The sequence below is a fragment of the Triticum urartu genome, chromosome 5 (genome assembly GCF_003073215.2).
Source record: "Triticum urartu cultivar G1812 chromosome 5, Tu2.1, whole genome shotgun sequence".
Lineage (NCBI taxonomy): Eukaryota > Viridiplantae > Streptophyta > Magnoliopsida > Poales > Poaceae > Triticum > Triticum urartu.
In genome coordinates, this window is record NC_053026.1 from 25,653,617 (window position 1) to 25,677,636 (window position 24,020).

Sequence of the window (24,020 nt, forward strand, 5' to 3'; positions counted from 1 at the left end):
AACCGGCCCTGTGCGAAGCTGGCGTACAAGTACTTCGGGCCATTCGTGGTGCTCGACAAGATTGGCAAGATGGCGTACAAGCTGGAGTTGCCGGCGGACAGCAGAATCCATCCAGTCTTCCACGTGTCCCAGCTCAAGCCGTTCACCCCGAACTACACCCCGGTCTTCTTCGAGCTGCCGCGCCCCCCAGACCTCGCCGGCCACGACGACGAACCGGTGGAGATCCTGGAGCGCCGCATGGTCAAGCGTGGCAGCAGTGCTCTGGTGCAGATCAAGGTGCGCTGGCGCAACGATGACACGGCGACGACGTGGGAAGACTACGACACCCTACGCCGCCGTTTTCCTCAAGCACCAGCGTGGGATGAACCAGTTTCCCGCGATGCGGAGCACCACGCTGAACCTGAAGATGGCGCCCGTTCTGAAGGAGTGGGGAATGTCACACCGGCATCGCCAGGAGGTGATGCGGTGGACGCGTGATGGTGAGTCCCTTGAGGCCAGCTGGCACGGGCCCACCAGTCAGGCCAGGCGGACAAGTGGAGCAAGTCTATTTAGCCAGCTGTAGACCAGTAGACAGGGCATGTGATGTGTAATCTGAATTCTGAACCTCTCCCCACCTAATCTGTACCTCTTCCCTTGACGAGAACCTTCTCCCCCAAGTCTCGATCTCATCACCTTCCCCTTTCTATCCAACCCTACGAGGATGAGTTCGTGACAGCCTCACCTGAAGAAGGGGAACAAGCCTGCAGCGCGGCGGCGGCCGCGGGGACTGGGCCGCCGGGGCAGGTGCGAGGCCGGATTGCAGGAGCAGGCCGCGGGACGGCACGACGCGGGCTGCGTCGGGAGAGCGGCAGAGGTGCGTGACAAGGGCGCACAAGGCGGCGGTGCCGGCACACAAGGCGGCAGCAACCTATCAACACGGCGGCGGAGGCGCGTGCGCGTGCATCGTGGCTCTGGCTAGCTGCCAGATTGCGCGTGCTGTCTCCCTCTGCCTTGGGCCCATTAAAAATAGTGCTGAGTTGTTTTTTCTCCAAATCCAGGGCTGTGGGGAGCTCTCTAGCGCCTTCAGGCCCCAATAGACCCTGTAGCACACAGTTGGGCTAGCCCATTAACGCACACGTTCGTCAGGAGCAACTACGCAAGCGCTACCTATAGACTAAAAAAGAGAGTTATTTTCTCTTCTCTCGCAAGAGTCACTTTCTTGACATACGAGCATACGAAGTGGTGGGCCCAGCAGTCATCATGTGTCATGTACTGGCCACTTCCTCTGAATTTTTTCTTTAATTTTCTAAACACATTTTTTGTGTATTAGATGGTTTTTCTCTTTTTGGTTTTTGTTTGTTTTTTCTACTAAAAACTGTTTCATTTTGTTGTTTTGCGAACCACACCTGTGCTTCTCAGGAAAAAGTTGTGCTTTCATGAGAAACACATATTTGGTTCCTAAATAAGTACAGGTGTGTTTCTCGAAAAGAAAACAAATATGTGCTTCCCAGAAACACATATTTGCTTTCATGGAAGCACAACCCTTCTTCTCGAAAAACAAAAACAAAAATTACTTGAACAAGAAGCACAAATTTTCTTGTCATAGAAATATAGATTTCATTCCGTGAGAAGCACTCTGTTTTCACAGAAAACAGATTGTATTTTTCAAAAAAGGAAAATAAATGAAAAACCGCAACCGTGCTTTCGGCTTCATTTTCTCTTTTGTTTTTTTCGTTATTCATTTGTTCCCTTTTTTGGTTTCCATTTTTTTACCGGATTCTATTTTTGTCGGCGTTTTTGGGTTTTTTTGTTTCTGTATTTTCTTAGTTTTTATGTGAACAAAAGTTTGTCGAGATCTATTAACATAGGATCTAGTTTAGAAGATCTTGATGCGAGAAATCCAATGGTGAAAATGGTTCAGGATTAGGACGCACAGTTCAAGAGATAAAACGTTTTGAATAAACAAATCTAAAAAAAGAGAAAACACTAGGTTACTACAAGTGGTGCACCTCCTGAGAAGGTAGGAGTGACCTTTGCAAGTGGTACCCGTTAACTAGTGATTGTGCCACTCGTCCTGATTGTCGGCTCGCTCTATCGTTGCTCGTTCAGAAAAAACCAGCAGAAGAAAATATGAAGCATTTTGGCTGATCTCATTTTGACCAGTTTTCCTTTAGTGATGAGATGCATTCTATGGACGACGGCTTGATGCAGACGGTTTGGTGGTGCAGCAACGGCAACGGATTTGTAGACCACTGCATGGAGCTGTTGGGATGCGGAAAAGTGGTGACAATAACACATGGTTGACTTTGATTTGGTGGTGCTTCTTGAGCACCCGGTCTTGAGCTTCGAGGTGAAAACCATATGTCTGACCTGAGGTTATACCTGGCAATGACAATGTTTTTGCATCCTTACCTGGTTGAAGGTCTTGCTCGGATGTACTTTCGACTCATTCTTCAGGGTGTAAATCTTGATTCTAACATTTGGTTGTTTAATCAGATGATGACGATGTTTCAACGCCATTCCCTTTCTGAAGGTCTTGTTGTTGAAGAACTTTGTTGTTCTTACGGTGTCAAGAGATGGTTGGTGCAGATATGATCGTTGTGGTAGTTTGCCGGTTGTTGTTTTGATCAGGGTTTTTTTCTCGCTTAGGCGTAACTTTGGTCTTGTATGACTTTGCTATTTGTCGACGTGTTTATTTGTGTGCGCGTGTTGCTGTTAATTGTGTGTATCCTACCTATGCAGAGGTCGGGTATGTGATCATTATGTATGTATTCACCTGATGCTTTATTTTGAGTCAATAAAATTCACCCTTTATCAACAAAAATACCATATTTGTTGCATTTTTCTTTTCCTGAGGCCTTAGGATTTTCTTTCATATCTCTCAAGTAGCACCTCCTATGTACTTTAAAAAGGAATGCAGATCGAACAATGATGAAATCAATTAAACTTCCAAAGGAGATATGATAAGACATGCTCAGAGTATTTGCAGAAAATATGCTTCTCATAGAAACAGAGAAGACAAACATTCCAGCACAAAATTAGTAATTAGTAGCAAACAGACATACATATAGTGCAAGATCAAATATGGCATCAATAAATAAGAGTAAATCCGGTGCAAGATCAAATAACGCAGCTAAAGTTCAAATATGAGACAGAGTGCTTTCCACTCACACATTGGTCGTTGTGTATTTTCTTTTCTTATTAATTCCTTGATGAAATTATTGCCAGTTGTTGAGTTTGTTAATTCAAAGCCAGGGTCTCTCGAGCCTATTCTCTAAAATGTTCACGCATTTGACCAATTCACCTTCGTGATGACCTGCAAGTGCACAAGGTTATTGTAGCACTTTCATGATAAGTAAGTATCGAACCCACAGGGAGCGGAAATGAAGGCACCACAAACCCCATAACTATGTTATCACTTAACACACTCACGTAACCATCCAAGTCGGAGTTTGGAAATAGTCTACTCTATCAGTTGCTAGAAAAACAGAATAAAAGGCATTTACTACAGTATGAACTAGGAGGTAAAAAAGGAATAAAAAGATATTATTAAGTTAGTAGAGACGGTACCTGAGCAGTAAAGTTCTCTAGGATTCCGAAGTCATCACTACAAATATGACCTGCGCAATAAGTTCGGAGCAAACGCTCTCTATCGTATCCTCTATCCATCCTTCATATGCATAAGTGGTCGATTCTGGTATAGAACATGTTACTTTAACATAGACTTCATGCACATACGCCACCAACCGTAGCTTCTTCAAGCATGTTATCACATACGGTTAATTAAAGGTTTTCTCGTGGACGCAGTCAGATGTGGGTTTACCTGTACTCCTCTATCAATTGCAAAGACTCTGGATTGAGGATTGTACTGTCGCCCCAAATTACCTCAACATCCTAACCCGTGCAACGACAGTAGTTCCTCCACGACCAATTCCTCCACGACCAATCACAAGCGGTAATGCGAGCGTGGTCTCCTCTCAACACTCATGAATAATACTAACTTGAACATGGACAAGAGCATATTGGATGGTATGGAAATAATTATTCTAAGCATAACAGAGTTAATTCTCAACACTCATGAATAATACTAACTTGAACATGGACAAGAGCATATTGGATCGTATGGAAATAATTATTCTAAGCATAACAGAGTTAATTCTTATCCTCGAGAACAAATACAACTACTCAAACATAAAAAAGAGGGTCAAGTTACAAACTGGCATTGAGCCGGTAGTAGTTAGGCGCGGGGTGGAGTAGACGTCGTGCCAGACCGCGCGCGAGAGAGGGCACCCAATGAGGATATGTTGCATGGACTCGTCGGCTTGATCACAGAAGATGCAAGGTGGGCTATGAGGCAGGTCGTGTCGGGCCAGACGCTCGCTAGTCCAGCAACGGTCCAAAAGAGCCAGCCAGATGAAGAATTTGGCGCTGAGCGATGCCCAAGTCAACAAGTAATATGGATCAGAGAAAATACTAATTTCCATGATACTCCCTCCGGTCCTTTTTAGTTCGCATATAAGATTTGACTGAAGTCAAGCCTCGTAAAGTTTGACCAACTTTATAGGAAAAAGTACCAACATTCACAATCTGAAATCAATATCAATAGATGTGTCATGACTTAAAGTTTCATATTGCATAACTTTAGCATGGTGGATGTTGATATTTTTTCATATAAATATGGTCAAACTTTGTGAAGTTTGACTTCAGAGAATTCTAATATGCAGAGTAAAAAGGACCAGAGGGAGTATTATATGTGCTCTGGATCATCTAATCTCCCGAGCGATTGGTACAACGTATGTGTCGTCAGAAGATCCCAACATCCACGTGCGTACGTGCAGACAAATGGGCATCACATAATATTCACATGGCCGATTTATTTGCTCTCCAGCCGACTGCTGCTGAGCCATGCATGTCTCCGCTTCAATACAGCGCGACTCGTGCGACGACACAAGGCCCTTCTATACGTATCTCCTGTGCGTGTGTCGCCTGCAGATCACCCCCACCTACATGCCATCTTCTATCCCTTCAAAAAAAATAAACATGTCATCTTCCACCTCTACCAGTTCTTCCCGCCGTCGTCCGCCCGCGACGGCGCAGGCGCCTATCGCATCCTGGTCGTCATGGGCATGCGCCGGTCCACGCTCGAGCCGGACCTTTAAATAAAAAGTACAGTCATACAAATAGATATTACATATTCTTAATAAAATGATACAAATCTGAACCCACACAATTCAAATAGAGTTACGAGTAAAAAAAATACTCCCTCTATAAACAAATATAAGACATCTTTACATTTGTTTACAAAGGTAGTACTCTGTAAACGCTAAAGGTGGTACAATAATAGAAGAATGCACATTTTTGTGGATCTATTTATTTGTTTTCTGCCGCAACCCATGTACATTCAACTAGTAACACAACCAAAGTTCGAATACGAAACGAGTGATTTACCTTTGCAAGTTCGACCAAGTCACCTTCACTGAGATAGAGGCAAGCTCAAGCATGATTTGCTGATAGTCGTGCCCATGCTTTTTTGCTTTGAAGGAACAATGGTGATCAAGATCATTTTTACAACTATTCTGGCCTACCTTGAACTTCAAATACATCAAAGTATCCTTCTTTACAGCAATCACATATCTTCTTAAACCACATGACTCAACAACACTGCCACGAAAGAGTTGAATCTCATGTAAACCATTCATTAGGAAAACACACGAACTGAGAGATAAATCAAATCCACACTGCACTTTCGATATGACAACATCTATTGTGGCCTCAAATGCCCAACGAACGAGGGCTAAAGTGATGTCAACCGCACCACAATCTCCATTAATCCGATGCGTGAATGGATACTCAGGTGTGACTAGATCATGGTACTCCACTGCACCATCAATTAGTTGTAGATCATCTTCTTGCTTTCCTTTCTTGATCCTCATGTCAAACTCAACTAGAGCAGGGGCTACCATTGCGATGCCTCTCTTAGGGCCAGTCATCTCAATAAGAGAACCCTGTAAACCTATTATTATTTAGTAGCTCCTCATGGAAAGTAAGAAATATGTGAAGCATATGCTCTACGTTGTGTCAATTGACAAAGATCTCAAATAAATGATAGCATAAAATCAAAACCCTCCAAAATAAAATTATTTGAGATATTTTACCAACAAACATAATTTGACTGCATATAAAACATAACTTTGATAAATCACGCAAAGATAACTAACCACAAACTTGCATAACATATGCAAAGGAAAAAACACATCAATGTATAAGATCCTCAAAGCACATGCATTTGCATAAACGAATGCATATAGTGATACTCCCTCTGCTCCTTTTTAGTTTGCATATAAGTTTTTGTTCAAAGTCAAAGTATCTCTACTTTGACCAAACTTATAGAAAAAAGTATCAACACTCACAGTGCCAAATTAATATTATTAGATTCATTATGAAATGTAGTTTCATAGAATATATATTTGGTATTGTAGATGTTCATATATTTTAATATAAATTTGTCAAACTTTGCAAAGCTTGACTTAACACAAATCTAATACACGGAGTAAAATGGACCGGAGGGAGTACAAATAAGATCATCAAAGTGGTGCCACCATCACCAACACCGCAAATGTTTGACCTCTTTGGTTGCAGGATTCAGAAAAGCGTTACACTAAAGCACAAGATTAGAGTGTCACCCCCTCTTCAGTACAAGAGACTGAAAGGATGTTTGATTGTGGACAGGAAAAGCATAGGAGTCTTCCTAAAAGGTAGAAGTGAATAGAATTTCAATAAACTATAGCGCAAATGAATCCCAAGAGAGAGAAAATCCAATGATTTCAACCCTATATCAAACAATAGAGGTAAGGGAACAACTCGAGCGGATATTGACTTGTATTATTAAATGAATGAAATATCAAATATAATTGCATATATATGTAAAAATGTGCACCTGTTCCACAATGATGGGATCATCTCTGCTACGATTGAAGACATAATTAAGCAATGAATCATGACAATCACGCACTGCTATATATCCATATAGTTGTACCAAGCCGATGTTGGTACTAGCTTTTTCCAATTTCAGCGAGAAAATCTGCATCATAGCAGTTGCAGAATGTACCATGCATCTATCCCTATCCGGGAAACAATTCATGGGATTTGAGAACATCATCGGCTCTAGTTGTGCTTCATGAAAAAAAATACATGTTATATTACAACAAATAATGTTTTATACAAACAATTTACACAAAAAAAATTATAATTATGCTTGTCAATACATATTTGTGCAATTTAGAAAGAAGAATAATGTCGTTTGATTTTCTGAGTCATGGAAGTTGTTGGTGTATGAGTACAAGGGAAAGTTATTTGTAGGACTAAAACTAGTGACAAGATCCTAATCATGTATGGTATATCGACAAATTTATATATCCAAATGAAGCATGCTATTTTTTTGCTAATTCATAAATTCTTTATAACAATCCAGATATATATTGCATTTTTTAAAATACAAGAATTCATTTTAAATCAATCAACCAAACTATATAGCTGGTAAGCATCCTAAAAATAAAATGGAACATGATAGATGACTTACTCTCATCACGTTGAGTAAGATGCCATAGCTTTAGAATACCATAGTTTATCTTGTATATAGAACCGTCCCGATGGGTGGTTTTCTTAAGGATGTTGCCTTCAGATACAGGATAAGAGGCATGGCTAACAAAGACTTGCTTTGTTCGCCCCTTCATCTCTGATCTATCCATTCCCTTGGTGATGTCAAATTGTTTGCCTTTGGTGGCATAGAAGGAGGTGCAGAAATAATTACTGGCACAAGGGAGGACGCGGAGCCAATTTGGCCTGCCCCAATTATTAACTCCTTTTACTGCAATGTTGCTTGCCATGACAAAGGATGCATAAGCAGATCGGTCACCAAAGAGCAATCTTAGAACCTGGTCATTAATCCGTGTTAGTCTCATTCCAGATCCAAAAATCTCCAGCAGAATGGTCCTGACGAGAATAATCTACAGAAGGTCAAAACGCACCCTAAAAAAGGTCCAGATTATGGCATGAGTGGAGCATCCCGGTTTAGTCAACATTGCCCAGTAAATCTAGATTTTCCCAAATAGATAAAACATGACAGAAACTACAAATAACAATACGGAGATACAAAAGGTAGCAAACAGAAAAAAAATCTCCTGATCTTCTATTTGATAATTACCACAAGAGTTAACAACAAGATGTCAGAATAGTCCTGCACATTCACACAGGAAACCGAAAACAAAATCTCTAAATCTTCTATTTAAGCTCGGCGCTAAAGTATGGCACATCGCGATATACTGGACACATACACATGATACGGAATGTCAAAAAGACAACCACCACCGCCGGCTGCCTGAAGCCATGAGCCTCACCTGAACCGAAGGGGACAAGCCTGCAGCGCGGCGGCTGCCGCCGGGACAGGGCCGCCGGGGCAGGTGCGAGGCCGGATTGCAGGAGCAGGCCGCGGGACGGCACGACGCGGGCTGCGTCGGGAGAACGGCAGAGGTGCGTGACAAGGGAGCGGGATCAGCAGGTGGCGGTGCCGGCGCACAAGGCGGCAGCAACCTATCAACACGGCGGCGGCTAGCTGCCAGATTGCGCGTGCGGTCTCCCTCTGCCTTGGGCCTTGTTGTGCCACTGGCTGTAGCAAGAAGGGTCCATTTAAAATAGTGCTGAGTTGTTTTTTCTCCAAATCCAGGGCCCTGGGGCCTAATAGACCCTGTAGCACACAGCTCGGCCGGCCCATTAACGCACACGTTCGTCAGGAGCAACTACGCAAGCACTACCCTATCTTTATCTTTACCTAATTAATATTAAAGGGAGGATTGTTTCTCCAGGTTTTTTCGTTCATGGTGAGACTCACATAATTTTCGTACGCCCCAGGCTTCGTACGTCTCAGGAGTTTCCTCGTTTTCCCCGATTCGTTTCTGTCAACAAATAAAAAGAACATTTTTTAGACATCCTCGCCGGGCTTTATTTAAATTGTCACAACATTTACAGAAATAAAATTCAAATCTTCAGGAAGGCCTAACCAGACACAGCGGCCTAACCCGAGCGAAAGTGCATGCCTAGCGAGATTGTGAGCCTTGAAATTCAAACTCCTAAACTCATGGACAAAATTACAAGCAATAAAAGCATTCGATCTCTCTATGATGAGTGCTGCTACACACACGACGGTTGTGAACGATCTCCGCACAATGAAGCACATCAACCCGTCCATGCGTCGATTCAAAGTGAACCTACACCGTTGAATACTTCATGTACGATTGCTGCATGATTCGATGATGTACCTTGCTTGATTTCATTCACCATGATCTTGTAATCAGACGTCACTTGTATCTTATGCATATATAAATCCTCCGCGAGCGCAAGCGTCTCTCTTACCACCAATGCTTCCAATGCAACAGGATCAAATATGTGTTGGAAAGTAAGAGAAGAGGCATCCAGGAAAGTGCCAGCGACGGCCCTGCATATTACTCCAACCGCACCAAAATTTTCACTTGAAACAGCGGCATCAACATTAAACTTCACATGCTCCAGTGGCGGAGGTTGCCAAAGAGCTGACCTGGGTGTCCGGCTTGCATTAGTTCGCTGTACCGGCGTTGAAAATATCTGTATCCCTTAAAAAAGCAAGAAGGCCCATTAAAAATAGTGCTGAATTATTTTTTCTCCAAATCCAGGGCCGTGGGGAGCTCTCTAGCGCCTTCCGGCCCTAATAGGCCCTGTAGCACACAGTTAGGCTGGCCCTAGACTCAAAAAAGAGAGTTACTTTTTTCTCTCTCGCAAGGTTCACTTTCTTTACATACGAGCATGCGAAGTGGTGGGCCCAGCAGTCATCATGTGTTGCATACTGGCCACTTCCTCTGGATTTTTTTTTCTAAACACATTTTTTGAGTATTAGATGTTTTTTCTCTTTATGGCTTTTGATTGTTTTCTCTACTTTTGAAGCAAAAAAATTTGTTTCATTTTGTTGTTTTGCGAACCACAGCTGTGCTTCTCAGGAAAAAGTTGCGCTTCCATGAGAAGCACATATTTGGTTCCTAGATTAGTACAGTTATGTTTCTCGAAAAGAAAACAAATATGTGCTTCCCAGAAACACATATTTGCTTTCATGAAAGCACAACCCTACTTCTCCAAAAAGAACATAATTTACTTGAACAAGAAGCAGAAGTTTTCTTGTCATGGAAATATAGATTTCCTTCCGCGAGAAGCATTCTGTTTTCACATAAAATAAAGTGTGTTTTTCGAAAAGGAAAACAAATGAAAAACTGCAACCATGCTTCCGGCTCCATTTTTTCTTTTGTTATTTTCGTTATTCATTTTTTTGCCCTTTTTTTGGTTTTCATTTTTTACCGGATTTTATTTTTGTCGGTATTTTTGGGTTTTTTTGTTTCTGTATTTTCTTAGTTTTTATGTGAACAAAAGTTCATCGAAATACATTAACATAGAATCTAGTTTAGAAGATCTCGATGCGAGAAATCCAACGGTGAAACGGTTCAAGATTAGGACGCACAGTTTAAGAGATAAAACGTTTTGAATAAACTAATCTACGAAAAAAGAAGAAAACACTAGGTTACTACAAGTGGTGCACCTCGTGAGAATGGAGGAGTGACCTTTGTAAGTGGTACCCGTTAACTAGTGATTTCGCCACTCATCCCGATTGTTGACTCGCTCTATCGTTGCTCGCTCAGAAAAAACCAGCAGTTCCTGGTTTGGGGGGAGGGGGTGGGATGTCTCCCTTGTATTTTATAGATTGAAACTTCATACTATAAAAATTGTACATGTATTTAAAAAAGGTTTATGAATTTGGAAAGTTAACACTAAAAAATGTATCAACTTTGCACTAAATCAGCGACACTTGTTTTGAGACTCGGGGAGTACTACCAATACAATCAAGAGTTCACCTTAGGTTGGCAAAATTGATCCATTGCCAAAGAGACAACGCTTATTATAAATTATGCTACATAGCCATGTGTACTTATAGGACGACGAGCTTTCATCGGCGGACACATCATCATGGAACTTGTTTGTCTGGGCTAGCTGACGTTTTGTTAAATATATGAGCAAATTACTACGAGATTTAATCTAGTTCTGGACTAGCTGATGTTTTGTTAAATATACGAGCAAATCACTACGATATTTAATCTGAATAAGCAGAAAGTAAATTATGAAAATAATAACAGAGATTAAATTAATCATGCGGACTAGCATAGTAGATGAACATATCGAATCTAGAGCACAGACTAGAAACATGAATTCTACCACGATCTCGAACAAGAAGGATGTAATCACATACGGTGCAACGGGAGCAGCACCATTGGCGTTGAAGTTGCCGGCCATGTCGTTGAGGAAGAGGTTGCCGAGGTCGGGAAAGAAGTCGTCACTGACGAAGTCGTCGCTGCCAGCTGTCGCACGAGCGCGCTCCCCAAAAACTATGATCGCCCCTCTCCCATACAGGATCACGAGAGGCAGGGTTCCGGAGGCCTGCTGTCCCTTCTCGCGGTGCACGCCGAAAGGAGGGGTGGAGAAGACTTGTGTGGCGACGCAATAATCTGGAACGGTGTTGCGCAACCATACAATGTGGCAGCGGCTAGGGTAGACGTCTGCCTGACTATATAATGTGTGTCGCGTAGGTCGTGGGAGTAAACCCCACGTCTGAGCCGCGATCCAAAAGAATTAGAAACGGTTCAGTAATTAAGCATCCGTTAATTATTAATTATGACTCGTTAATTTTTCCGAGCAGCAAAATATATAGACAACGTGCATAGCTTTGTCCTCGGCTTGTCTCATTCCTGAAACCCTATGCGGTGCGGCGCGTCGTGATGAGGCGAGCGAGCGAGGAGGAGCGCGTGTGTAGGTCTCTGATTGCTTGTATCTGCGTTAATATTTCCTCGAAAAGGAGAGGATGATGCAACACAGTAACAAAAAGTATTTTCCTCAGTTATGAAACCAAGATATCAATACAGTGGGAGAACCAAGCAACACTGTGTAAACGGTACCTACACGCAAAGAATAAATACTTGCAACCCAACGCGTAAGAGTGATTGCCAATCTCTCCCTGATAATAAGATAGATAAAATTGTATGCGTTTGGATAAATAGATCTTGCAAAAACACAAAATAAAATAAATAAGGAAAAGTGCAGCAAGATATTTTTTGTTTTTTGGAATAATAGATCTGAAAACAATATGATAGAAAATAGACCCAGGGGCCGTAGATTTCACTAGTGGCTTCTCTAAAAAGACTAGCATACGATTGGTAAACAAATTACTGTTGGGCAATTGATAGAAGAGCAAATAATTATGACAATATCCAAGGCAATGATCATGTATATAGGCATCATGTCCAAGATTAATAGACCGACTCATGTCTGCATCTACTACTATTACTCCACACATCGACCGCTATCCAGCATGCATCTAGTGTATTAAGTTCATGGAGAAATAGAGTAGCGCTATAAGAATGATGACATGATGTCGACAAGATCTATTCATGTAGAAATAGACCTCATATTTTTATTCTTAATAGCAACGAAACATGCATCCCTCGATACTCCTTCTGTCACTGGGTAAGGACACCGCAAGTGAAGGAAATATGCCCTAGAGACAATAATAAATTTGTTATTTATATTTCCTTATATCATGATAAATGTTTATTATTCATGCTAGAATTGTATTAACCGGCAACTTAGTACATGTGTGGATACATAGACAAACAGAGTGTCCCTAGTGTGCCTCTACTTGACTAGCTCGTTAATCAAAGATGGTTAAGTTTCCTAGCCATAGACATGTATTGTCATTTGATGAACAGGATCACATCATTAGAGAATGGTGATGGACAAGACTCATCCATTAGCTTAGCATAATGATCGTTTAGTTTTTCTCCTATTGCTTTCTTCATGACTTATACATGTTCCTCGGGCTATGAGATTATGCAACTCCCGAATACCGGAGGAACACCTTGTGTGCTATCAAACGTCACAATGTAACTGGATGATTATAAAGATGCTCTACAGGTGTCTCCGATGGTGTTTGTTGAGTTGGTATAGATCGAGATTAGGATTGGTCATTCCATGTATCGGAGAGGTATCTCTGGGCCTTCTTGGTAATGCACATCACTATGAGCCTTGCAAGCAATGTGACTAATGAGTTAGTCACGGGATGATGCATTATGGAACGAGTAAAGAGACTTGCCGGTGACGAGATTGAACTAGGTATGATGATACTGACGATCGAATCTCGGGCAAGTAACGTACCGATGTCAAAGGGAACAACGTATGTTGTTATGCGGTTTGACCAATAAAGATCTTCGTAGTATGTGTCTCGGTCATGTCTACATAGTTCTCGAACCTGTAGGGTCCGCACGCTTAACGTTCGTTGACGATATAGTATTATATGAGTTATGTATGTTGGTGACCGAATTTGTTCGGAGTCCCGGATGAGATCACGGACATGACGAGGAACTCCGAAATAGTCCAGAAATAAAGATTTATATATGAGATAATAGTGTTTGGTCTCCGGAAGGGTTTTGTAATTCATCGGAAGGGGTTCCGGATGTTTCCCGAAATGTTTGGGTACGAGAACACTTTATTTAGGCCAAAAGGGAAATCCCACAAGGTTTTTGGAAAGCGCAAAAGGAAGTTTTGCAGAGTCCAGGGGCCAGACGCCATGGTCCCTGGCGTCTGGGTCCAGACACCGGGAACCCAGGCGTCTGGCCCTGGAGTCCTAGAAGGACTCTTGCCTTTCGGGTGAAACCGACTTTGTGGAGGCTTTTACTCCAAGTTTTGACCCCAAGGCTCAACATATAAATAGAGGGGCATGGCTAGCACCCAAGACACATCAAGAAACACCAAGTCGTGTACCGGCAACCCCGTCCCCTCTAGTTTATCCTCCGTCATAGTTTTCGTAGTGCTTAGGCGAAGTCCTGCAGAGATTGTTCTTCACCAACACCGTCACCACACGTCGTGCTGCCGGAACTCATATACTACTTCTCCCCTCTTGCTGGATCAAGAAGGTGAGGACGTCATCGAGCTGAACGTGTGCTGAACGCGGAGGTGCCGTACATTCGGTACTTGAATGGGACGGGTCGTGAAGGTGTACGACTACATCAACCACGTTGACAAACGCTTCTGCTTTCGATCTACGAGGGTATGTAGACACACTCTCCCCTCTTGTTTCTATGCATCTCCTAAATAGATCTTGCGTGATCGTAGGAATTTTTTTGAAATACTGCGTTCACAATAGTGGCATTCGAGCCAGGTCTATGTGTAGATGTTATATGCATGAGTAGAACACAATGAGTTGTGGGCAATAATAGTCATACTACTTAGCAGCAATGTCTTACTTTGATTCAGCGGTATTGTTGGATGAAGCGGCCCGGACCGACATTACATGACCGCGTTCATGAGACTAGTTCTACCGACGTGCTTCGCACACAAGTGGCTAGCGGGTGCTGTTTCTCCAGCTTTAGTTGAATCAAGTTTGACTACGCCCGGTCCTTGTTGAAGGTTAAAACAGCACACTTGATGAAAAATTGTTGTGGTTTTGATGCGTAGGTAAGAACGGTTCTTGCTAAAGCCCATAGCAGCCACGTAAAACTTGCAACAACAAAGTAGAGGACGTCTAACTAGTTTTTGTAGGGCATGTTGTGATGTGATATATTCAAGACGTGATGATATAAATTGTTGTATGAGATGATCATATTTTTTAAATAGTTATCAGCAACTGGCAGGAGCCATATGGTTGTCGCTTTATTGTATAAAATGCAATCGCCATGTAATTGCTTTACTTTATCACTCAGCGGTAGCGATAGTCATAGAAGCAATAGTTGGCGAGACGACAACGATGCTACGATGGAGATCAAGGTGTCACCCCCCCACAAAAAAAGAGATCAAGGTGTCAAGCCAGTGATGATGGTGATCATGACGGTGCTTTGGAGATGGAGATCAAAGGCACAAGATGATGATGGCCATATCTTATTTTGCTTAGTACGGCGGTAGCATTATAAGATGATCTCTCACTAAATTTGAAGGTATAAGTGTTCTCCCTGAGTATGCACTGTTGCTACAGTTCGTCATGACGAGACACCACGTGATGATCGGGTGTGATAAGCTCTACGTTCACATACAACGGGTGCAAGCCAGTTTTGCACAAGCAGAATACTCAGGTTAAACTTGACGAGCCTAGCATATGCAGATATGGCCTCGGAACACTGAGACTGAAAGGTCGAGCGTGAATCATATAGTAGAGATGATCAACATAGTGATGTTCACTATTGAAAACTTCTCCATCTCACGTGATGATCGTACATGGTTTAGTTGATATGGATCACGTGATCATTTAGATGACTAGAGGGATGTCCATCTAAGTGGGAGTTCTTAAGTAATATGATTAATTGAACTTTAATTTATCATGAACTTAGTACCTGGTAGTATTTTGCACGTCTATGTTGTTGTAGATCAATGGCCCGTGCTACCGTTCTTTGAATTTTAACGTGTTCCTAGAGAAAGCTAAGTTGAAAGACGATGGTAGCAACTACATGGACCGAGTCTGTAACTTGAGGATTATCCTCATTGCTGCACAAAGAATTACGTCCTGAAAGCGCCGCCAGGTGCAAAGCCCGCTGCAGGAGCAACTCCAGATGTTATGAACGTCTGGCAGATCAAAGCTGATGACTACTCGATAGTTCAGTGTGCCATGCTTTACGGCTTAGAATCGGGACTTCAATGACATTTTGAACGTCATGGAGCATATGAGATGTTCCATGAGTTGAAGTTAATATTTCAAGCAAATGTCCGGATTGAGAGATATGAAGTCTCCAATAAGTTCTATAGCTGCAAGATGGAGGAGAATAGTTATGTCAGTGAACATATACTCAGAATGTCTGGGTACCACAACCACTTGACTCAACTGGGAGTTAATCTTCCTGATGATAGTGTCATTGACAGAGTTCTTCAATCACTGCCATCAAGCTACAAAAGCTTCGTGATGAACTACAATATGCAAGGGATGGATAAGACTATTCCCGAGCTCTTCGCGATGCTAAAAGTTGCGGAGGTAAAAATCAAGAAGGAGCATCAAGTGTTGATGGTTAACAAAACCACTAGTTTCAAGAAAAAGGGCAAAGGGAAGAAGGGGAACTTCAATAAGAACGGCAAGCAAGTTGCTGCTCAAGTGAAGAAGCCCAAGTCTGGACCTAAGCCTGAGACTGAGTGCTTCTACTGCAAAGGGACTGGTCACTAGAAGCGGAACTGCCCCAAGTATTTGGCAGATAAGAAGGATGGCAAAGTGAAAGGTATATTTGATATACATATTATTGATGTGTACCTTACTAATGCTCGTAGTAGCGCCTGTGTATTTGATACTAGTTTTGTTGCTCATATTTGCAACTCGAAACAGGGGCTATGGATTAAACAAAGATTGGCTAAGGATGAGGTGACGATGCGCTTGGGAAATGGTTCCAAAGTCAATGTGATCACCATCGACATGCTACCTCTACATCTACCTTCGGGATTAGTTTTAGACCCGAATAATTGTTATTTGGTGTCAGCGTTAAGCATGAACATTATATCTGGATCTTGTTTGATGCAAGATGGTTATTCATTTAAATCAGAGAATAATGGTTGTTCTATTTATATGAGTAATATCTTTTATGGTCATGCACCCTTGATGAGTGGTCTATTCTTACTGAATCTCGATAGTAGTGATACACATGTTCATAGTATTGAAGCCAAAAGATACAAGTTTAATAATGATAGTGAAACTTAGCTGTGGCACTGCCGTTTAGGTCATATTGGTGTAAAGCGCATGAAGAAACTCCATGCTGATGGGCTTTTGGAATCACTTGATGCTTGCGAACCATGCTTCATAGGCAAGATGACTAAAACTCCATTCTCCGGAACAATGGAGTGAGCAACAGACTTATTGGAAATAATACATGCTGATGTATGCGGTCCGATGAGTGTTGATGCTCGCGCGGGTATCGTTATTTTCTGACCTTCACAGATAATTTGAGCAAATATGGGTATATCTACTTAATGAAACATAAGTCTGAAACATTTGAAAAGTTCAAAGAATTTCAGAGTGAAGTGGAAAATCATCGTAATAAGAAAATAAAGTTTCTACGATCTGATCGTGGAGGTGAATATTTGAGTTATGAGTTTGGTCATCATTTGAAACAATGTTGAATAGTTTCGCAACTCACTCCACCCGGAACACCACAGCATAATGGTGTGTCTGAATGTCGTAACCGCACTTTATTAGATATGGTGCGATCTATGATGTCTATTACTGATTTACCGCTATCGTTTTGAGGTTATGCTTTAGAGGCGGCTGCATTCACGTTAAATAGGGCACCATCGAAATCCTTTGAGACGACACCATATGAACTGTGGTTTGGCAAGAAACCCAAGTTGTCGTTTCTTAAAGTTTGGGGCTGCGATGCTATGTGAAAAAGCTTCAACCTGATAAGCTCGAACCCAAATTGGAGAAATGTGTCTTCATAGGATACCCAAAGGAGACTGTTGGGTACACCTTCTATCATAGATCCGAAGGCAAGATATTCGTTGCTAAGAATGGATCCTTTATAGAGAAGGAGTTTCTCTTGAAAGAAGTGAGTGGGAGGAAAGTAGAACTTGATGAGGTAATTGTACCTTCTCCCTTATTGGAAAGTAGTTCACCACAGAAATCAGTTCCAGTGATTCCTACACCAATTAGTGAGGAAGTTAACGATGATGATCATGAAACTTCTAATCAAGTTACTATTGAACCTCGTGTTGGGGAACGTAGTAATTTCAAAAAAATTCCTACGCACACGCAAGATCATGGTGATGCATAGCAACGAGGGGAGAGTGTGATCTACGTACCCTTGTAGACCGACAGCGGAAGCGTTATCACAACGCGGTTGATGTAGTCGTACCTCTTCATGGCCTGACCGATCAAGCACCGAAACTATGGCACCTCCGAGTTTTAGCACACATTCAGCTTGATGACGATCCCCGGACTCTGATCCAGCAAAGTGTCGGGGTAGAGTTCCGTCAGCACGGTGGCGTGGTGATGATCTTGATGTACTACCGTCGCAGGGCTTCGCCTAAGCACCGCTACAATATTATCGAGGATTATGGTGGAAGGGGGCACCGCACACGGCTAAGAATATGATCACGTGGATCAACTTGTGTGTCTAGGGGTGCCCCCTGCCCCCGTATATAAAGGAGCAAGGGGAGGAGGCCGGCCGGCCCTTATAGGCGCGCCAGGAGGAGTCCTCCTCCTAGTAGGAGTAGGACTCCTACTAGGAGGGGGGAGGGAGAAGGAAAGGGGGGCGCCCCCCCTCTCCTAGTCCAATTCGGACCAAGGGGGGGAGGAGGCGCGCGGCCCACCCTGGCGCCCTTCTCTCTCTCCACTAAGGCCCATATGGCCCATTACTTCTCCCGGTAGGGTTCCGGTAACCCTCCGGCTCTCCGATTTTCTCCGAAATCACCCGGAACACTTCCGGTGTCCGAATATAGCCGTCCAATATATCAATCTTTATGTCTCGACCATTTCGAGACTCCTCGTTATGTCCGTGATCATATCCGGGACTCCGAACTAACTTCGGCACATCAAAACTCATAAACTCATAATATAACTGTCATCGAAACCTTAAGCGTGCGGACCCTACGGGTTCGAGAACAATGTAGATATGACCGAGACATGTCTCTGGTCAATAACCAATAGCGGAACCTGGATGCTCATATTGGCTCCTACATATTCTACGAAGATCTTTATCAGTCAGACCGCATAACAACATACGTTGTTCCCTTTGTCATCGGTATGTTACTTGCCCGAGATTCGATCGTCGGTATCTCAATACCTAGTTCAATCTCGTTACTGGCAAGTCTCTTTACTCGTTTTGTAATACATCATCTCGCAACCAACTCATTAGTTGCAATGCTTGCAAGGCTTATGTGATGTGCATTACTGAGAGGGCCCAGAGATACCTCTCCCACAATCGGAGTGACAAATCCTAATCTCGAAATACGCCAACCCAACATTTACCTTTGGAGACACCTGTAGAGCTCCTTTATAATCACCCAGTTATGTTGTGACGTTTGGTAGCACACAAAGTGTTCCTCCGACAAACGGGAGTTGCATAATCTCATAGTCATAGGAACATGTATAAGTTATGAAGAAAGCAATAGCAACATACTAAACGATCGGGTGCTAAGCTAATGGAATGGGTCATGTCAATCACATCATTCTTCTAATAATGTGATCCCGTTGATCAAATGACAACACAAGTCTATGGTTAGGAAACATAACCATCTTTGATTAACGAGCTAGTCAAGTAGAGGCATACTAGTGACGTTTAGTTTGTCTATGTATTTACACAAGTATTATGTTTCCGGATAATACAATTCTAGCATGAATAATAAACATTTATCATGATATAAGGAAATAAAATAAAAACATTATTATTGCCTCTAGGGCATATTTCCTTCAGTCTCCCACTTGCACTAGAGTCAATAATCTAGATTACACTGTAATGATTTTAACACCCATGGAGCTTTGGTGCTGATCATGTTTTGCTCGTGGAAGAGGCTTAGTTAACGGGTCTGCTACATTCAGATCCGTATGTATCTTGCAAATCTCTATGTCTCCCACCTGTACTAGATCCCGGATGGAATTGAAGCGTCTCTTGATGTGCTTGGTTCTTGTGAAATCTGGATTCCTTTGCCAAGGCAATTGCACCAGTATTGTCACAAAAGATTTTCATTGGACCCGATGCACTAGGTATGACACCTAGATCGGATATGAACTCGTTCATCCAGACTCCTTCGTTTGCTGCTTCCGAAGCAGCTATGTACTCCGCTTCACATGTAGATCCCGCCACAACGCTTTGTTTAGAACTACACCAACTGATAGGCCCACCGTTTAATGTAAACACGTATCTGGTTTGCGATTTAGAATCGTCCGGATCAGTGTCAAAGCTTGCATCAACGTAACCATTTACGATGAGCTCTTTGTCACCTCCATATATGAGAAACATATCCTTAGTCCTTTTCAGGTATTTCAGGATGTTCTTGACCGCTGTCCAGTGATCCACTCCTGGATTACTTTGGTACCTCCCTGCTAGACTTATAGCAAGACACACATCAGGTCTGGTACACAGCATTGCATACATGATAGAGCCTATGGCAGAAGCATAGGGAACATCTTTTATTTTCTCTCTATCTTCTGCATTGGTCGGTCCTTGAGTCTTACTCAATTTCACACCTTGTAACACAGGCAAGAATCCTTTCTTTGCTTGATCCATTTTGAACTTTTTCAAAACTTTGTCAAGGTATGTGCTTTGTGAAAGTCCAATTAAGCGTCTTGACCTGTGTCTATAGATCTTAATGCCCAATATGTAAGCAGCTTCACCGAGGTCTTTCATTGAAAAACTCTTATTCAAGTATCCCTTTATGCTATCCAGAAATTCTATATCATTTTCGATTAGTAATATGTCATCTACATATAATATCAGAAATGCTACAGAGCTCCCACTCACTTTCTTGTAAATACAGGCTTCTCCAAAAGTCTGTATAAAACCAAATGCTTTGATCACACTATCAAAGCGTTTATTCCAACTCCGAGAGGCTTGCACCAGTCCATAAATGGATCGTTGGAGCTTGCACACTTTGTTAGCTCCCTTTGGATCGACAAAACCTTCCGGTTGCATCATATACAACTCTTCTTGCAGAAATCCATTCAGGAATGCAGTTTTGACATCCATCTGCCAAATTTCATAATCATAAAATGCGGCAATTGCTAACATGATTCGGACAGACTTAAGCATCGCTACGGGTGAGAAGGTCTCATCGTAGTCAATCCCTTGAACTTGTCAAAAATCTTTTGCGACAAGTCGAGCTTTGTAGACAGTAACATTACCGTCAGCGTCAGTCTTCTTCTTAAAGATCCATTTATTCTCAATTTCTTGCCGATCATTGGGCAAGTCAACCAAAGTCCATACTTTGTTCTCATACATGGATCCCATCTCAGATTTCATGGCTTCAAGCCATTTTGCGGAATCTGGGCTCATCATTGCTTCCCCATAGTTCGTAGGTTCATCATGATCTAGTAGCATGACTTCCAGAACAGGATTACCGTACCATTCTGGTGCGGATCTTACTCTGGTTGATCCACGAGGTTCAGTAGTATCTTGTTCTGAAGCTTCATGATCATCATCATTAGCTTCCTCACTAATTGGTGTAGGTTTCATAGAAATTGGTTTCTGTGATGTACTACTTTCCAATAAGGGAGCAGGTACAATTACCTCATCAAGTTCTACTTTCCTCCCACTCACTTCTTTTGAGAGAAACTCCTTCTCTAGAAAGTTTCCGAATTTAGCAACAAAGGTTTTGCCTTCGGATCTATGATAGAAGGTGTATCCAATAGTTTCCTTTGGATATCCTATGAAGACACATTTCTCCGATTTGGGTTCGAGCTTATCAGGTTGAAGCTTTTTCACATAAGCATCGCAACCCCAAACTTTCAGAAACGACAACTTTGGTTTCTTGCCAAACCATAGTTCATAAGGCGTCGTCTCAACGGATTTTGATGGTGCCCTATTTAACGTGAATGCGGCCGTCTCTAGAGCATAACCCCAAAACGATAGCGGTAAATCAGTAAGAGACATCATAGATCGCACCATATCTAGTAAAGTACGATTACGACGTTCGGACACACCATTACGCTGTGGTGTTCCGGGTGGCGTGAGTTGCGAAACTATTCTGCATTGTTTCAAATGTACACCAAACTCGTAACTCAAATATTCTCCTCCACGATCAGATCGTAGGAATTTTATTTTCTTGTTATGATGATTTTCAACTTCACTCCGAAATTCTTTGAACTTTTCAAATGTTTCAGACTTATGTTTCATTAAGTAGATATACCCATATCTGCTTAAGTCATCTGTGAAGGTGAGAAAATAACGATATCCGCCACGAGCCTCAACATTCATCGGACCACATACATCTGTATGTATGATTTCCAACAAAGCTGTTGCTCTCTCCATAGTACCGGAGAACGGTGTTTTTGTCATCTTACCCATAAGGCACGGTTCGCAAGTACCAAGTGATTCATAATCAAGTGATTCCAAAAGTCCATCAGTATGGAGTTTCTTCATGCGCTTTACACCGATATGACCCAAACGGCAGTGCCACAAATAAGTTACACTATCATTATCAACTCTGCATCTTTTGGCTTCAACATTATGTATATGTGTGTCACTACTATCGAGATTCAATAAGGATAGACCACTCTTTAAGGGTGCATGACCATAAAAGATATTACTCATATAAATAGAACAGCCATTATTCTCTGATTTAAATGAATAACCGTCTCGCATCAAACAAGATCCAGATATAATGTTCATGCTTAATGCTGGCATCAAATAACAATTATTTAGGTCTAATACTAATCCCGAAGGTAGATGTAGAGGTAGCGTGCCGACCGCAATCACATCGACTTTGGAACCATTTCCCACGCGCATCGTCACCTTGTCCTTAGCCAATCTTCACTTAATCCGTAGTCCCTGTTTCGAGTTGCAAATATTAGCAACAGAACCAGTACCAAATACCCAGGTGCTACTGCGAGCATTAGTAAGGTACACATCAATAACATGTATAGCACATATACCTTTGTTCACCTTGCCATCCTTCTTATCCGCCAAATACTTGGGGCAGTTCCGCTTCCAATGACCAGTCTGCTTACAGTAGAAGCACTCAGTTTGAGGCTTAGGTCCAGGTTTGGGTTTCTTCTCTTGAGTAGCAACTTGCTTGCTGTTCTTTTTGAAGTTCCCCTTCTTCTTTCCTTTGCCCTTTTTCTTGAAACTAGTGGTTTTGTTGACCATAAACACTTGATGCTCCTTCTTGATTTCTACCTCTGCAGCTTTCAGCATTGCGAAGAGCTCGGGAATAGTCTTATTCATCCCTTGCATATTATAGTTCATCACGAAGCTCTTGTAGCTTGGTGGCAGTGATTGGAGAATTCTGTCAATGACGCAATCATCTAGAAGATTAACTCCCAATTGAATTAAGTGATTATTATACCTAGACATTTTGAGTATATGCTCACTGACAGAACCGTTCTCCTCCATCTTGCATCTATAGAACTTATTGGAGACTTCATATCTCTCAATCCGGGCATTTGCTTGAAATATTAACTTCAACTCCTGGAACATCTCATATGCTCCATGACGTTCAAAACGTCGTTGAAGTCCCGATTCTAAGCCGTAAAGCATGGCACACTGAACTATCGAGTAGTCATCAGCTTTGCTCTGCCAGACGTTCATAACATCTGGTGTTGCTCCAGCAGCAGGACTGGCACCCAGCGGTGCTTCCAGGACGTAATTCTTCTGTGCAGCAATGAGGATAATCCTCAAGTTACGGACCCAGTCCGTGTAATTGCTACCATCATCTTTCAACTTTGCTTTCTCAAGGAATGCATTAAAATTCAACGGAACAACAGCACGGGCCATCTATCTACAATCAAACATAAACAAGCAAGATACTATCAGGTACTAAGTTCATGATAAATTTAGGTTCAATTAATCATATTACTTAAGAACTCCCACTTAGATAGACATCCCTCTAATCCTCTAAGTGATTACGTGATCCAAATCAACTAAACCATGTCCGATCATCACGTGAGATGGAGTAGTTTCTTTGGTGAACATTACTATGTTGATCATATCTACTATATGATTCACGCTCGACCTTTCGGTCTCTGTGTTCCGAGGCCATATCTGTATATGCTTGGCTCGTCAAGTATAACCTGAGTATTCCGCGTGTGCAACTGTTTTGCACCCGTTGTATTTGAACGTAGAGCCTATCACACCCGATCATCACGTGGTGTCTCAGCACGAAGAACTTTCGCAACGGTGCATACTCAGGGAGAACACTTCTTGATAATTAGTGAGAGATCATCTTATAATGCTACCGTCAATCAAAGCAAGATAAGATGCATAAAAGATAAACATCACATGCAATCAATATAAGTGATA

The 24,020-nt window shown here is 42.2% G+C and overlaps 1 protein-coding gene across 2 annotated transcripts; it reads right to left on the bottom strand.

The window, feature by feature from the left end:
- Nucleotides 1-4,558: 4,558 nt before the first annotated feature.
- LOC125507447 lies at nt 4,559-8,604 on the bottom strand. 2 transcript variants are annotated; one of them, XM_048672023.1, is made up of 5 exons: nt 8,376-8,604; nt 7,559-7,971; nt 6,917-7,152; nt 5,428-5,984; nt 4,559-5,002 (listed from the first exon to the last, which is right to left on the bottom strand). In XM_048672023.1, the coding sequence occupies exons 2-5, from the start codon at nt 7,938-7,940 to the stop codon at nt 4,900-4,902; spliced, it is 1,278 nt and encodes a 425-aa protein (XP_048527980.1). In that variant the 5' UTR covers nt 7,941-7,971; nt 8,376-8,604; the 3' UTR covers nt 4,559-4,899. The 2 variants fall into 2 exon arrangements, with proteins under 2 accessions (XP_048527980.1, XP_048527981.1); XM_048672024.1 differs by having other exon boundaries at nt 4,559-5,132.
- Nucleotides 8,605-24,020: the final 15,416 nt, after the last annotated feature.